Source organism: Lampris incognitus, chromosome 11, assembly GCF_029633865.1.
Source record: "Lampris incognitus isolate fLamInc1 chromosome 11, fLamInc1.hap2, whole genome shotgun sequence".
Taxonomy (NCBI): domain Eukaryota; kingdom Metazoa; phylum Chordata; class Actinopteri; order Lampriformes; family Lampridae; genus Lampris; species Lampris incognitus.
The window spans coordinates 15,846,540-15,863,323 of NC_079221.1; the positions used below are offsets into that span (position 1 = coordinate 15,846,540).

General features: G+C 43.8%; 2 gene segments (V, D, J or C); both read right to left on the reverse strand.

Annotated features, from left to right (window-relative positions):
* Positions 1 to 4,065: 4,065 nt before the first annotated feature.
* On the reverse strand, positions 4,066 to 6,428 carry LOC130121065 (immunoglobulin kappa variable 4-1-like). The segment is given in 3 exon segments: positions 4,066 to 4,177; positions 5,744 to 6,059; positions 6,365 to 6,428. Coding segments are annotated over 3 exon segments (477 nt in total).
* A 3,036-nt stretch (positions 6,429 to 9,464) lies between these two features.
* LOC130120523 (immunoglobulin kappa variable 4-1-like) lies at positions 9,465 to 10,151 on the reverse strand (the record flags this gene model as incomplete). The annotated part of the segment is given in 2 exon segments: positions 9,465 to 9,787; positions 10,090 to 10,151. Coding segments are annotated over 2 exon segments (372 nt in total), but the record flags the coding sequence as incomplete, so codon positions are not given.
* Positions 10,152 to 16,784: the final 6,633 nt, after the last annotated feature.

A 16,784-nucleotide genomic window follows, 5' to 3' on the forward strand; every position in this document is an offset into this window, starting at 1 on the left:
TCACATTGCTACGAAGGGGCCCCCGGTCTATGCCAGAGCCAGGCGTCTCGACCCCGCCAAACTCGCCATTGCCAAGTCTGAGTTCGAGGACCTGGAACGCATGGGGATCATCCGCCGCTCTGACAGCCCGTGGGCGTCCCCACTCCACATCGTCGCTAAGCCTGATGGAGGTTGGTGCCCATGCGGGGACTACCGCCAACTAAATGACGCCACCACACCCGACCGCTGTCCTGTCCCACTATCCAGGACTTTTCTGCAAACCTGTCTGGCAAACGCGTCTTCTCAAAAGTCGACCTGGTCCGTGGTTATCATCAAGTTCCCGTGCACCCCTCGGACATCCCCAAGACAGCGGTGACTACCCCATTCGGCCTATTTGAATTCCTACGAATGCCATTTGGACTCAAAAACGCGGCCCAGTCCTTTCAGCGGCTGATGGATTCAGTGCTCCGTGGCCTTCCTTTCATCTTCGTCTATTTGGACGACATACTCATCGCCAGCGCCTCCGAGGAAGAACACCTGTCCCATCTTCACGCCCTCTTCACACGCCTCAGCCAGCATGGGCTGATCGTCAACCCGGCGAAGTGCCGGTTCGGGCTGACGGCCATTGATTTCCTCGGGCACCGCATCACTGGGGACGGGGCGGTCCCCCTGCCCTCAAAGGTGGAAGCGGTGGCGGCCTTTCCGCGCCCCCAAATAGCTCGTGCGCTCGGGGAGTTCATCGGGATGGTGACATTCTACCACCGCTTCATTCCCCGAGCCGCCTTTATCATCTGGCCACTGTATGATGCGCTGAAAGGCAAGTCCCCCAACCAGGCGGTCGACTGGACATCAGAGCGGGACCGTGTGTTCACCGAGACTAAAGCTGCGCTCTCCCAGGCTACCCTGCTAGCGCATCCTTCACCTACAGCGCCTATTTCCATAACCACGGATGCATCGGACTATGCTGTTGGTGCGGTTCACGAGCAGTGGGTGGGGGGGGGCTTGGCAGCCTTTGGACTTTTTCAGTCGCCGGCTTACACCCCGAGAGCGCAAGTATAGTACTTTTGACAGGGAACTCCTCGGTCTCTGGCTCGCCGTCCGGCATTTCCGGTTCCTGCTAGAGGGCCGCGAGTTTACTGCGTACGTGGACCACAAGCCCCTCACGTTTGCCTTGTCCAAGACGGCCGTCGCTGGTAAGTCTAACCAGGTAGCTGACTGCCTCTCTAGGGCAGTGATTGGAGCGGTCCACCTAGGCCTGGACTATGCACAGATGGCCGCTGACCAGGCCACGGACCCGAGCATCCTCCGTCTCCGGACCTCCGACACGGGGCTCCGCCTGCAGGACGTTCCTTTCAGCGACACAGGTGTCACCCTCCTGTGTGACGTCTCCACAGGACAGCCCAGGCCCATCGTCCCGGACAGCTGGAGACGCCCCGTGTTTGAAGCTGTGCACGGCCTCTCTCATCCAGGCGGTAAGCCATCCATGCGCCTGACCTCTGCTAAGTTTGTGTGGGAGGGACTTAAGAGAGACGTGAAAGCGTGGGCTGACTCGTGTGTTGCCTGTCAGCGGGCTAAGATACACCGCCACAATAAGGCGCCCCTGGAACGCTTCACAGTGCCGGAGAGACGATTTGACCATGTCGACGTCGACCTGGTTGGTCCCCTACCCCACTCCCATGGGTTCACCTACCTCTTCACTGTGGTGGACAGGACTACGCGCTGGCCTGAAGCTGTTCCCCTGGCATCCACGACGTCTGCTGATGTGGCCCGGGCTTTTATTGGGTCATGGGTCTCACGTTTCGGTACACCTTCCGACCTTTCATCTGACCGCGGGCCTCAGTTTACCTCAGAGCTATGGAATGCTGTGGGTGAGGCTCTGGGCGTCAAGCTTCACCGCACTACCGCCTACCACCCTCAGGCGAACGGCCTATGTGAGCGCTTCCACCGGTCCATGAAGGCTGCGCTTCGGGCTACTCTCAAGGACTGCAACTGGGTTGACAAGCTCCCATGGGTCATGCTGGGCCTGCGGACCGCCCCGAAGGAAGACCTACAAGCCTCCTCTGCGAAGCTGGTGTACGGCACGCCACTGCGAGTCCCAGGCGATTTCATGCCCAACGCAACGCATCCGTGGTCAGCTGTGGACCAACGAGCCTCCTTGCTGGATGGGGTCAGAGCTTTCACACCCGTCCCTACCGCCCAACACGGCGTTCCGGTGTCCCAGGTGCCCCCAGGTCTGCAGTCAGCGGACTAGATGTTCATCCGTCACGACGCACACCGCCCCCCTCTGCAACCCCCTTATGACGGCCCCTTCAGCGTCCTGGAACGGGGAACTAAGCACCTGGTGGTGGATTTTGGGGGCACAGCTGAGCATGTTTCAGTGGACCGAGTTAAACCCGCACACCTGGACTTGACGCAGCCATTGGAGTTAGCCCAACCTCCTCGTCGCGGTCGTCCCCCGGCTCCGCCTCCTCCCCCCGTAGAGGCCCGCGCTGCCTCTTCTGCTCCTCAGGCCGACCTCCACAGGCCCGCATCAATGCCTCCCAGAGACACTCCGGCCCCTGTTACCCGGAGCCGCCGCGGACGGCCTGTCATCCCTCGCGCCTGCCTGACTTCGATTACTAGGGCAAATTCTGGGGGGGCTCATGTGGTGGACACGTATTGGGGATAGAATTCACCCCAGGAACTAAGGAACTAAGGGTTAAGTCAGGGTTGCCCTGGCAGGTTAACGCAGGGTTAAGTTATGGTTGTTCAGCCAGTTTTCTGGTTATTCTTGCCGCCTCCGCTCAGTTGAGCTGTGGTTTTGCTGTCTCTCTGATTTACCGTTGATTAAAGAAAGTTGCCTACACGGCTAAAGTGTGAACCTACGGTCTTCTCCGTTCCTTCGGCTCTACAACATAACGTTTTAACTGCAAACATTCAGAGGATGTTTGAAGGATGATGTCAGGGCCACAGATCATGTTACATGATAACAAAGGAAGAACATTCTCAAAACCACATTTAGAAACTATTTTCAGGATGTTATTGAGGCCTCAGGTTACAGAAAGTGTTTTATAAAACGTTCCTGTAGTGTGATATTTTAACAAAGGTGGAACATTTTGCTGCAACATTATGAGGATGTTTTGGGGACATTGTTGAGGTAGCAGATTATACAATTTTCTTTTATGAAACATTCCCACAATGTTTCATAATAAAGGAAGAACATTCTCACTGTAACATTCAATAAGTTATTTGAGCATATTGTTGATGCCTGAGATGTTAGGAAATGTTCCTGTAATGTGATACATTAACAAGGTCTCACTCAAGGTCAAATGTATTTTTAGATCAATTTAAAAACAAACCAGCAACAGTTATCATAAAACATAAGTACATACATACACACATACAAACATAATATACATACGTCATTATCAACATCATCATCATCATCGGTGGTCTCTTGAGGCAAGTATAACTATCCTCTCTATTGGGTTGTCTGCTTTTGGGTTTTCAGATGGCTGTAGATGCTGATCCACAGTCCACATCCTTTGGTGCAGCGTGGACAGGGGAACGTGGTGGTGGTTGGTGGAGGTGTTTGAGCATTTTTCTCTCTCTAATTGCAATGATGTTGCTTTTCCTCTGCAACACAGTGTTGTCCCAATTTCATGACATTCAGCTTCATCTGCATGGATTTCATCCAGGAGCGCCTATCCAGTACAATGTGTCCTCAGTTGCTCGATGTGATGTTGAATTTCTTCAGACTGGTCTTGATATTGTCCTTGAAACGTTTCTTTTGCCTGATGGGAACTAACTGACCTTCCTGCAGCTGGGAGTACAGGATCTGTTTGGGGAGACGTGTGTTGGACATGCAGAAGACTCGGCCTGTCCGTGCTGCATTATTGTGGTGGCGGTGCTAGTCCGGTTGGCTCCTTCCAGAACACTGGTGTTGGTGCGTCTGTCCTTCCAACTGATCCTCAGGATCTTTCGTAAGGATCTTTGGTGGTATTGTTTCATGGCTCTCAGGTGCCTGCTGTAGGTGGTCCATGATACTGCTCATACAGGGTGGTGGGGAGGACAACAGCTCCTTTGACCAGAAGTTTTGTTGGACTTTTAGGTCTGAGTCTTCAAACACTCTTTTCCTGCGTCAGACAAAAGAGCGAGTGGCACAAAACTGAGGTGATGGCTGACCTCAGAGTCGATGTCAGTTTTTGAAGAGAGAAGGCTGCCGAAGTAGGACAAGTGCAACGTTTTAATAAACACGTGCATACATATGTACATAATGCACAAATACAAACGTACACAACTGTACATACATCCAAGTCAACTCAAGTTAATTTTATTTATAAAAACCAACATCACAAATTACAAATTTGCCTCAAGGGTTTATACAGCTACACAACATTCTGTCATGAGACCCTCTGATCAGATAAGGAAAAACTCCCTAAAAAAAACCTTTAACAGGAAGAAAAAATAGGAAGAAACTTCAGGGAGAGCAACAGAGGAGGGATCTCTCTCCCAACATGGACAACATACAATGGATGTTGTGTTTATACAATTTACACAATACAACATTGAAAGAGGATAACAGAATTATAATGGACTTATAAAATAAAATGTGTGACGAAAATGATGTGAAGGATGCCGAGCAGTGTCCAGACGCCACTGGAACAGCCCTGCATACTAACATAGAGTACTCATTATTTCATGCATCATTAGAGAGGAAAGATGGTAAGTAATAGTGGATCTTAAGACGTTTTTTAGTATCTTAAAGTGTCAGTGTAAATGTACACCATAATGCTTATTGTTAAAATATTGATTCTGATATTAAGTATGAATACATTAATATATTAAACAGCTAGTATTTCAGCATGGTGGCCCTGTGGTTAGTGCTGTTGCCTCACAGCAAGAAGGTCCTGCATTCAAACCCCAGGCAGTCCCAGGTCCTTTCTGTGTGTAGTTTGCATGTTCTCCCCGCGTCTGGGTGGGTTTCCTCCGGGGGCTCCGTATTTCTCCCACCATCAAAAAGACATTCATGTTAGGGTTAATACACCTTCTTGTATCTGCCCTTGAGCAAGGCAGTGGAAAGAAGAACTGGAGTTGGTCCCCGGGCGCTGCAGCTGCCCACTGCTTTAATTTAAACTTTTTGCTTTAAACTTAGAAAAAAATATATACATACACACACACACACACACACACACACACACACACACACACACATATATATATATATATATATATATATATATATACGTATATATACACGTATATATACATACATATATATATATGCACTGACTTTTATCAATGGATGGACCAATTTATTTTTTCCATTTTCTGAGATTAAACTCCAGTTTCAGAGGTTTGGGGGATTCAGTAATGTTTCAAAGTAAATCTCACAATTTCCTGTAATGTAGGATTTACTTTCCATTTTATTGAAATGGTACTTTTTGCATGATCTTAAGATGTATACATGGTTGAGGGCAACGAAAGAAAAACACTGACAATACTGTCAAATTTGAAAAGAATGTTTAAAAAAAATGTATTTGTGCTTAAGTATGAAAGCAGTAATAGTATAACAAAATCATTAACAAAAGACAATACGACTAATACTACATATTAAAACAAGACAAGAACAAAACATAATATTATTATTGTTATTATTATTATCATTAATATTAATATTAATATTGATGTTGTTGTTCTAGAGCTTACCGTATGTTCCAGCTGGCAGATCAGTCACTGTGAAACAGAGGGAGGTTTTTGGACGGCTCTCTATCACTGTGTGAACACATCCTGACTATTGATATTGTGTTCACTCTGACAGTAGTAAACTGCTGTATCCTCAGCCTGGACTCCACTAATGGTCATGGTGACGACAGTCCCAGACCCACTGCCACTAAACCTCGATGGAGTTCCTGACTGAAGACGGTTTGTCCAATAAATGAGGAGTTTAGGAGTTTCTCCAGGTTTCTGTTGGTACCAGGCAACATAGGGAGTGCTGCCAGAAGTAGGTTGACTCAATTTGCATCCCAGACTCACTGATTCTCCTACATTGACAGTTTTCAATGAAGGAGTCTGAGTCACAGTGACCTGACTGCTTGATCCTGAAAACAAAAACACACAAACAGACTGAAAGTGAAGGCCTTCATTCTCTCAGATGTACATTTGGAAATCTCTGCAAAAGGACTGATTTGTTACTCATTAAATCACATAAACACATAGAATTCCTATTCTTACGGTTTTGTTTCAATTTTTAACTAAACAGTGTAAAACACAAACAGGGACTAGGTAGAAATAAAGTGTAGGTTGGGCAACACAAAGTGTTGAGATCAGAGAAAGTTCTTTCAGGAGAGAAAAAGTTCAAATGAGGAAAACAAGGAAGACAGTGAATCATCTCTGCCGGTCTTACCTTGAATAAAGGCAGCACATGTCAGCATGAAAATGGTGGTCAAACACATGGTTTTTACCTTTGCTGTCACAATGAACAAGTGTTGGTGATTTTGCTTTGGACTTGCAGAGTTATAAAGATTTCATGAGCACTGACGCGTGTCCTTCAAATAAGAAGTGTCCTCTCTTTGCAAATGACCTTCCTGATTAAACTGCTGTTAGTAGCAGATGTGTATATAATGTCCTGTGAGGAAACACCGTCTTGTGTGTGCTGCAGTCAGTTATTACAGTAGTTACCATCACCTTCTTTGACTAATGCCAAGTTAGATTAAGAGGGACGTTATCTTGGATTAAGACCACTCTATAACACGTTCATAACACCTTGAGAAGTTATCTCTACATTGTTATGCTTTGATTTCATGATATTCATATTATAGTTCATGATCAAACTGAAATAAATAAAAAACTTATTTCAGTGTTTTTCATTCATGTCCAAATACAAGCCCCCCTACATATGCAAATAATCCTCCAAAAATCAGCTGCTATTGCCTAACATTCCTGATTGTTGTGCCCCGGAGTTGAACTTAATCCCAAATCAAGAGTTGACTGAGAAGACTTCTGCAGGTGATAACAAGAATGGCTGCTAACTGAAGCTACAGGACATGTCCTATTGTCCACAATGTATCTGCATAAACAGCGACCCAGCTAGCAGGAACCTTCATACAACATTGGCTAACGTAACCTACAAGTTCTAATAATGTTTTAAAGAAAACTTTTTACTCTAATTTTCAAAGTACATTATAAGGATGTTTATCATTTTAGATAATGTACCTATAAGGTTAAATGTTAATTAAGACATAACGTTTTAACTGCAAACATTCAGAGGATGTTTTGATGATGATGTCAGGGCCACAGATCATGTTACATGACAACAAAGGAAGAAAATTCTCAAAACTACATTTAGAAAATGTTTTCTGGATGCTCGATGTGATCTTGAATTTCTTCAGACTGGTCTTGATATTGTCCTTGAAAAGTTTCTTTTGCCTGGTGGGATCTAACTGACCTTCCTGCAGCTGGGAGTACAGGATCTGTTTGGGGAGACGTGTGTTGGACATGTGGATGACTCGGCCTGTCTGTGCTGAATTATTGTGGTGGTGGTGCTAGTCATGTTGGCTTCTTCCAGAACACTGGTGTTGGTGCGTCTGTCCTTCCAGCTGATCCTCAGGATCTTTCGTAAGGATCTTTGGTGGTATTGTTTCAGGGCTCTCAGGTGCCTGCTGTAGATGGTCCATGACTCTGCTCAATACAGGGTGGTGGGGAGGACAACAGCTCTTTTGACCAGAAATTTTGTCGGACTTTTAGTTCTGATTCTTCAAACACTCTTTTCCTGAGTCAGACAAAAGAGTGAGTGGCACAAAACTCAGGTGATAGCTGACGTCAGAGTCAATGTCAGTTTTTGAGGAGAGAAGGCTGCCGAAGTAGGACAAGTGCAACGCTTTGATAAACACATGCATACATATGTACATAATGCACAAATACAAACGTACACAACTGTACATACATCCAAGTCAAGTCAAGTTAATTTAATTTGTAAAACCCAACATCACAAATTACAAATTTGCCTCAGGGGTCTATACAGCTACACAACATTCTGTCATTAGACCCTCTGATCAGATAAGGAACAACTCCCTAAAAAAAACATTCAACGGAGAACAAACAGGAAGAAACTTCAGGGAGAGCAACAGAGGAGGGATCTCTTTCCCAAGATGGACAACACACAATCGATAGTTGTGTTTACACAATTTACACAATACAATATTGAAAGAGGGTAACAGAATAATAATGGACTTATAAAATGTATGATGAAAATGATGTGAAGGATGCCGAGCAGTGTCCAGACGCCACTGGAACAGCCCTGCATACTAATATAGAGTACTCATTATTTCATGCATCGTTACAGAGGAAAGATGGTAAATAATAGTGGATCTTAATACGCTTTTTAAAGTGTCTTAAAGTGTCAGTGTAAATGTACAACACAAAGCTTATTGTTAAAGTATTGATTCTGATTTTAAGTATTAATACATTAATATATTTAACAGCTAGTATGTCAGCACGGTGGCCCAGTGGTTAGTGCTGTTGCCTCACAGTAAGAAGGTCCTGCATTTGAACCCCAGGCAGTCCCAGGTCCTTTCTGTGTGGAGTTTGCATGTTTTCCCTGTGTTTGTGTGGGTTTCCTCCGGGTGCTCCGGATTCCTCCCACCATCAAAAAGACATGCATGTTAGGGTTAATACACCTTCCTGTCTCTGCCCCTGAGCAATGCAATGGAAAGCAGAACTGGAGTTGGTCCCTGGGCGCTGCAGCTGCCCACTGCTTTAATTTAAACTTTTTGCTTTAAACTTAAAAAAAAAAGAATGCAAGGATGACAATTGGACATTTTGTTTTGGCATTTTTATGTTATTTTTTCTTAAAGAAGAGGGTAATCACACCATTAATGATCAATTGATATAATTATTGTAACATGTAGTTAAATACACCATTAAACATGTTGGTGCATCAGGTTATATTTGGTTAAAATCATAATTATTTTACATTACTCTCAAACAGCAAGGCAACATGATTGAAAACTCTGAAATCAGCTGTTTTCTAAACATATTCTGTGAAGCACTGACTTTTATCAATGGATGGACCAATTTATTTTGTCCATTTTCTGAGGAGATTAAACTCCAGTTTCAGAGGTTTGGGGATTCAGTAATGTTTCAAAGTAAATCTCACAATTTCATGTAATGTAGGATTTACTTTCCATTTTATTGAAATGGTGCTTTTTGCGTGATCATAGGATGTATACATATTTGAGGACAACAAAAGAAAACACTGACAAAACTGCCAAATTGAAAAGAATATTTAATACATATGTGCAAAAATATGAAAGCAATAAATTACAAAAAAGACAATACAACTAATATTAAATATTAGAACAAGACCAAGAACAAAACATTATTATTATTATTATTATTATTATTATTGATGTTGTTGTTCTAGAGCTTACCGTATGTTCCAGCTGGCAGATCAGTCACTGTGAAACAGAGGGAGGTTTTTGTACGGCTCTCTATCACCGTGTGAACACATACTGACTATTGATATAGTGGAAACTCTGACAGTAGTAAACTGCTGTATCCTCAGCCTGGACTCCACTGATGGTCATGGTGAAGTCAGTCCCAGACCCACTGCCACTAAACCTCGATGGAGTTCCTGACTCAAGACGGTTTGTAATGTAAATGAGGAGTTTAGGAGTTTCTCCAGGTTTCTGTTGGTACCAGGAGACATAGGTAGTGCTTCCAGAAGTATAAGCAGGTTGACTCAGTTTGCATCCCAGACTCACTGATTCTCCTACATTGACAGTTTTCATTGAAGGAGTCTGAGTCACAGTGACCTGACTGCTTGATCCTGAAAACAAAAATACACAAAAAGACTGAAAGTGAAGGTCTTCATTCTCTCATGTACATTTGGAAATCTCAATGAAAGGACTGATTTGTTCCTCATTAAATCAAATAAACAGATATAATTCCTTTTCTTACGGTTTTGTTTGTATGAAAACTAAACAGTGTAAAACACAAACAGGGACTTGGTAGAAATAAAGTGTAGGTTGGGAAACACAAAGTGTTGAGGTCAGAGAAAGTTCTTTCAGGAGAGAAAAAGTTCAGATGAGGAAAACAAGGAAAACAGTGAATCATCTCTGCCGGTCTTACCTTGAATAAAGGCAGCACATGTCAGCATGAAAATGGTGGTCAAACACATGGTTTTTACCTTTGCTGTCACAATGAACAAGTGTTGGTGATTTTGCTTTGGACTTGCAGAGTTATAAAGATTTCATGAGCACTGAAGCGTGTCCTTCAAATAAGAAGTGTCCTCTCTATGCAAATGACCTTCCTGATTAAACTGCTGTTAGCAGCAGATGTGTATATAATGTCCTGTGAGGAAACACCGTCTTGTGTGTGCTGCAGTCAGTTATTACAGTAGTTACCATCACCTTCTTTGACTAATGCCAAGTTAGATTAAGAAGGATGTTATCTTGGATTAAGAACACTCTATAACACGTTCATAACACCTTGAGAAGTTATCTTTACATTGTTATGCTTCGATTTCATGATATTCAGATTATACCATTCACACACTCAAACTGAAATCCAGTTCATGATCAAACTGAAATAAATAAAAAACTTCTTTCAGTGTTTTTCATTCATGTTCAAATACAAGCCCCCTTACATGTGCAAATAATCCTCCAAAAATCAATTGTAAAATCAATCCCATGTATATAGAAATTGCCTTTTCTCCCAAGATGAATGGTTTTTTTTTTTGCTTTTTTTTTTTTTTTTTTTTTTGCCAGAGCAGGTTTGCCATAAAGCAGCAAGAACAAAAACATTTAATATTTTGGCCATCACCACCATTTCCTTAACTTGTAAATTGTCTGGGTTGAACCATTATGACTTAAGGTTCAGTTCACCTCATTTTTATTTAATAAAGATTCTCTGTTACTGTCTCATTCCGGACAATACGCATGTGCAAGCATGTGCAGAGGTCACCCGCTCTGGCCCCGTCATTGTACAACAGCTTCACCTACAGGTGAGGAGTGGGTAGAGCTTTTTTTAGTTTTGTTTCGTTTTCCAAGCTGCATCATTATCATCATCATCATCATCATCATCACCATCATCATAATCATCACCATCTCTCTCTCTCTCTCTCTCTCTCTCTCTCTCTCTCTCTCTCTCTCTCTCTCTCTCTCTCTCTCTCTCTCTCTCTCATATACATATATACATATATATAAACAAGGTGTACGGTGGCACAGTGGGTAGCGCAGTTGCCTCACAGCAAGAAGGTCCTGGGTTTGAGCCCCGGGGTAGTCCAACCTCGGGGATTGTCCCAGGTCGCCCTCTGTGTGGAGTTTTCATGTTCTTCTGTGTCTGTGTCCTTTTCCTCCGGGTGCTCCTGTTTCCTCTGACAGTCCAAAGGCATGTAGGTCAGGTAAATCAGCCATACTAAATTGTCCCTAGGTGTGTGTGTTTGTGTGTGTGTGTGTGTCTGTCTGTGTGTGTGTGTGTGTGTTTGTGTCTGTGTGGGCACAGGCACACACACCAATCACACCCTGTGATGGACTGGCAGTTTGTCCAGGGTGTCTCCCCACCTGCCGCCCAATGACTGCTGAAACAGGCTCCAGCATCCCCGTGACCCTGAGAGCAGGATAAGCGGTCTGGGTAAAGGAAATAATGGAAAAACATTCTGACACTCACCTCCAGCATCTGGTCTGGTTAAGGATCCCGGTTCCATGTGAGTCTTAACAGTAGATCAGCCTCTCTGGACTGGGTTGTTGATTTCCCTCTTCAATTTAAGAGGTAATGGGTGGAAACAGGGAAGTGAAAGAGGGGGGAAGGGAGGGTTTAGAGTTGTAGGAGAGCACAGAGAGATGGAAGCATAAAAGAAAGGTGAGATTTTGTCATCAGGATGCTAAGCTCATTATGGTCCCTGTGGACCTGGGGCAGGTACAAATCCGACTGTTGGTGCCTGCTGCTAGGTGACAGGCTATGAGTGGGTATTAATACTGTGTAGTGTTTCCTAAAGCGCACAATGACAGCTTGACAAAATGTGAAAAAAGATGCATTATTACAATAGGACGATGCGCAGAACTGTAGCAACTACAGAGGTATAAACTTGATCAGCCACAGCATGAAGATTTGGGAAAGAGTAATAGAAGCTAGGTTAAGAAGAGAGGTGATGATCAGCGAGCAGCAGTATGGTTTCATGCCACGAAAGAGCACCACAGATGTGATGTTTGCTTTGAGAATATTGATTGAGAAGTATAGAGAAGACCAGAAAGAGTTGCATTGTGTCTTTGTAGATTTAGAGAAAGCATACGACAGGGTGCTGAGAGAGGAGGGTAGGTATTGTATGAGGAAGTCAGGAGTTGCAGAGAAGTATGTAGGAGTGGTGCAGAATACGTATGAGGGAAGTGTGACAATGGTGAGGTGTGCGGTTCAAGGTGGAGGTGGGATTACATCAAGGATCGGCTCTGAGCCCTTTCTTGTTTGCAATGGTGATGGACAGGTTGACGGACAAGATCAGGCAGGAGTCTCTGTGGACGATGATGTTCGCGGATGACATTGTGATCTGTAGCGAGAGTAGGGTGCAGGTTGAGGAGAGCCTGGAGAGGTGGAGGTATGCACTGGAGAGAAGAGGAATGAAAGTCAGTAGGAGCAAGACGGAATACCTATGCGTGAATGAGAGAGAGGACAGTGGAATGGTCAGGATGCAAGGAGTGGAGGTGACAAAGGCATATGTGTTTAAATACTTGGGGTCAACTGTCCAAAGTAATGGGGAGTGCAGTAGAGAGGTGAAAAAGAGAGTGCAGGCAGGTTGGAGTGGGTGGAGAAGTGTGTCAGGAGTGATTTGCGACAGAAGGGTATCAGCAAGAGTTAAAGGGAAAGTTTACAAGATGGTTGTGAGACCAGCTATGTTATATGGTTTGGAGACAGTGGCACTGATGAAAAGACAGGAGGCGGAGATGGAGGTGGCAGAGTTGAAGATGCTAAGATTTTCACTGGGAGTAACGAAGAAGGACAGGATTAGGAACGATTATATTAGAGGGACCGCTCAGGTTGGACGGTTTGGAGACAAAGCAAGAGAGGCAAGGTTGAGATGGTTTGGACATGTGTGGAGGAGAGATGCTGAGTATATTGGGAGAAGGATGCTGAATATGGAGCTGCCAGGAAAGAGGAAAAGAGGAAGGCCAAAGAGGAAGTTTATGGATGTGGTGAGGGAAGACATGCAGGTGGCTGGTGTGACAGAGGAAGATACAGAAGACAGGAAGAAATGGAAACGGGTGATCCGCTGTGGCGCCCCCTAACGGGAGCAGCCGAAAGTAGTAGTAGTAGTATTACAATAGGACTAAACAGAAATATCTCTTTCAGTACAGTACACAAATGATTTGGAGGATTTCCAAATTTAATAAGCGACTTATCTGAAATTCATCATTCAGTATCTGTAAGATTTTTACAGACTGAACCCTTTAGATTTTAGTATTTTGTCAATGAAAAAGCAATGAAATGAGAGTAGGTGTGGAGCCTAAATCTGCTATATCTCCCATCCATTACTACTGCAAAAAAAGGAATAACAAAGAAGAATAACAGCAATAATCATATCAGTTGGACTGTTTGTACTGAAATGTTAAAGTATACAGGGCTATAATGGACTACTGTATAAGCCTTTCCAAACAGGTGGGTTTGTTTTTGGGTAAAAGGGACATATTATTCTCCTCAGGTCTGATTGTGCAATGTAAGGTGTGCAGTGAGTCAGAGAAGTCTTGTGGCCCCATCGGGCCCCAGGTCGGCCCTGGACTGGAAGGATCTGACTTTGTCCTTTATGTCAGTGGGGTTTGTTTCTTTATTTTACATATATGAAAAGTTAGAAAAAGATCACAATGTGTAATTGGCGAGACAATGTAAAGGAGAATTGCCTAAAAACCCTCAAGGGGCTTGGAAAGTGTCATTCTCCAGACAGCATACTACAAGAAACAATTACAGCAAGGCGGTATGCACAATATGTATGTATCTATCAATAACTCCACACATGGCAAAAGACGGAGACACAGTTTAATACAGCACCCGACAACGATGCATCCCATAAACACCCCTGTTACAGTAGTACAATGAATCAGCCATAGTCACAAGACAAACACACACACACATCAAGAACACTTTATCACGATATATGCAACTATACACAAACACTGTCATCAACAGACTAAGAACATACACTCAGGTAATATGGCTTAGAGTTTATGTATATATATATATATATATATATATATATATATATATATATATGTATATGTAGCCAGGTGGTAAATCTGTTAAAATTTTAAATGATTTTCCACTTAAATTTAGTATAGTTTAACTGTTAATATATATAATTGTTACACTGTCAAGCCATGTAAAATGTCATTTGATGTATTTAAATTGTGAAGCAGATTGTGAGTGTATTTTTATAGTTTTTTGTTGTCATTGCATGTTTTAACCAGTAAGTGGCAGTGTTGCGGACTTTTATTGTAACTCCGTGCAAGTCATCCAAGTGCATCTTGGGTACTCTTTCTGCAAGTTATCCAAGTGCATCTTGGGTACTCTTTCTGCAAGTTATCCAAGTGCATCTTGGGTATTCTTTCTTTCTTTCTTGTGTGAAGCACCTGAAGATTGCAGTGTGACGGTGCTCTGACTCCGCAGTAAGTAGGGGTAAATATCTTGTGAAATATACCTGTAACATTATTCCAAACAATATTGTATGACGGTAATTTGACACGATGGTTTGATTTAGACGCTACTGGAGTTGATGTTCGTTGATTTTGGGCGCGAGCCGTCGACCACTGTTCGCCATTGCAGGCATGACAAGGTAATGTCGGCGTGCATAAAGCCACACCATGCCATTGTATTTGGGTAGTAAGGGAAATGTAAAGGTTTTATATGCATTTTAATTCTGTTTAAAGGTAACTGACAGAGTGAGAAGTTGCGCAATCTTCAGGAAGTTCCACATGTCTTTGTTAAACCCTGTTTAACATACATAGTCCACTGCCGTATTTTGCACCGTATTTTGTATTTTGTATTTATTATTTTCCTTTTAAAATCTTTTCTGTTAAACTTGCCACATATGTGAACATTTATGAGCTGTTTGCTCGAAAGACACAGGAATTTATGCACTCAGTAAAACGATCTGCATTCGAAGGTTCAAACAATAAAATTAAAGCTACAAGAACCCCGGAAGTAATTGTGTCCTGTGTGGTATCTAATTCCACGGGCTACATAATTTTGGTACCAGGAGTGGGGTGTAGCTAAAACATTTTTTTTTAATTGGCAAAAGAGTGGCTTATTTTTACTTAAAAAAAATACAGCAGTGGTGAAGATTGCTGGTGACGTCCGTTGGTGTTGAGTCTGAAGCCATCCTGCTGTGGAGGTGGTGACCAGCGAGAGACGACATGAGGGGCTCTACGAGGTTCTGGTGCTTCCTGTTTCACACGACTCATCCGTACCATGGCAGAGGACTCCAGCGCTAACTTCAGCTACAAAGACCAATATCCAGCAAGGCTCCAAGTTAAAGACTGTCCTTGTAGTATCCTTGAACCAGGTTTTGAACTAAATAACCTCATTTATACTGGACAGATTAAAGATTAATATATCATTATGTCTAGTGATTCTGGTAATGAAGGGAGTTCACGTAATGATAATGGCCACACCTCAGGTGGCATAACGGGTATAGGTGAAGGTGCTATAGGAGAAATGCAGACCACCATGCAAGAGCTCGCCAGACTGCGAGATGAGCTCACCAGGTTAAATGGTGAAGCAAGGGCTCAGAGAGCTAGTGATAACAGTGCACCCACACGTTCATACATCTACGTTCCAAGAGAACGCCAGATCCAAGCATTTAGTGGGGAGTGTGGTACAGACAGGAGATCTGTCGAAGAGTTTATCGAAGAGGTTGAAAGGGTTTTAAGATACAGAGAGCAAACAACAGAAGAATAATGTGACTATATACTATCTCTATTGCGTGGGCCTGCATTAGAAGAGGTGAGACTATGCATGAGGGGTCAGTCAGTGGGGCCCAGTGATTTATACTCTTACCTGAGCAATGCATTTGGGGAAAAGCGCAGTTCCACACAGCTTCTGCAGACCTTTTACAACCGTAACCAAACTGATGGAGAAGACCTCCGTGACTACTCCCATGCACTATCCCAGATTTTGAGCTCTGTAGTGAAACAGTCCACAGATGTAATACCTAATGAGAAAACTGTGCTCAGAGACCGGTTTATTGAGGGTTTAAGAGAAGCAGCACTCAGGTGTGAACTCAGGAAAATGGTTAGGGGCAAACCAGTGAGCAGTCTTCTAGATGTGAGGAACGAGGCCCTCCTGTGGGAGATGGAGGACAGCAGGTCTCATTGTCCCTGGGTCATAAAGAGCAACCAAGTTACATCAGAGGTTCCAGAAACCCAGTGCTCTACTATTAAAACAAACAATGACCAAGGTACTACATTAAATGATGTTCGGAGAGCAGTAGCCCATCAGGAAAAACAGCTAGCAGAGTTAGGCAAAACACTTGCTGATCTAGCCTGTGCTATAGGTGAACTGAGTAAGCGCAGCACTCAACAGACATTCCTAGACCCCAGCCAAAGTTCACACCAGATGGTCAGCCTATCTGTTTCAAGTGTAGAGGCATAGGTCACATTGCAAGAAAATGCCCACAGGCCAGAGGGGGTCAAGGGGGCGCAACACCTAGTTCTTCTGTAGTGCAGGAAAACTCGCACCCTCAGTTGTCATGAGCCACACAACTCGAGGGGAGGAAGCTGGCTCACTAAAAGAGACACCAGACAGAAGCAGGATCTTAGAGCGTGCAGTCAGAGAATGTAAAA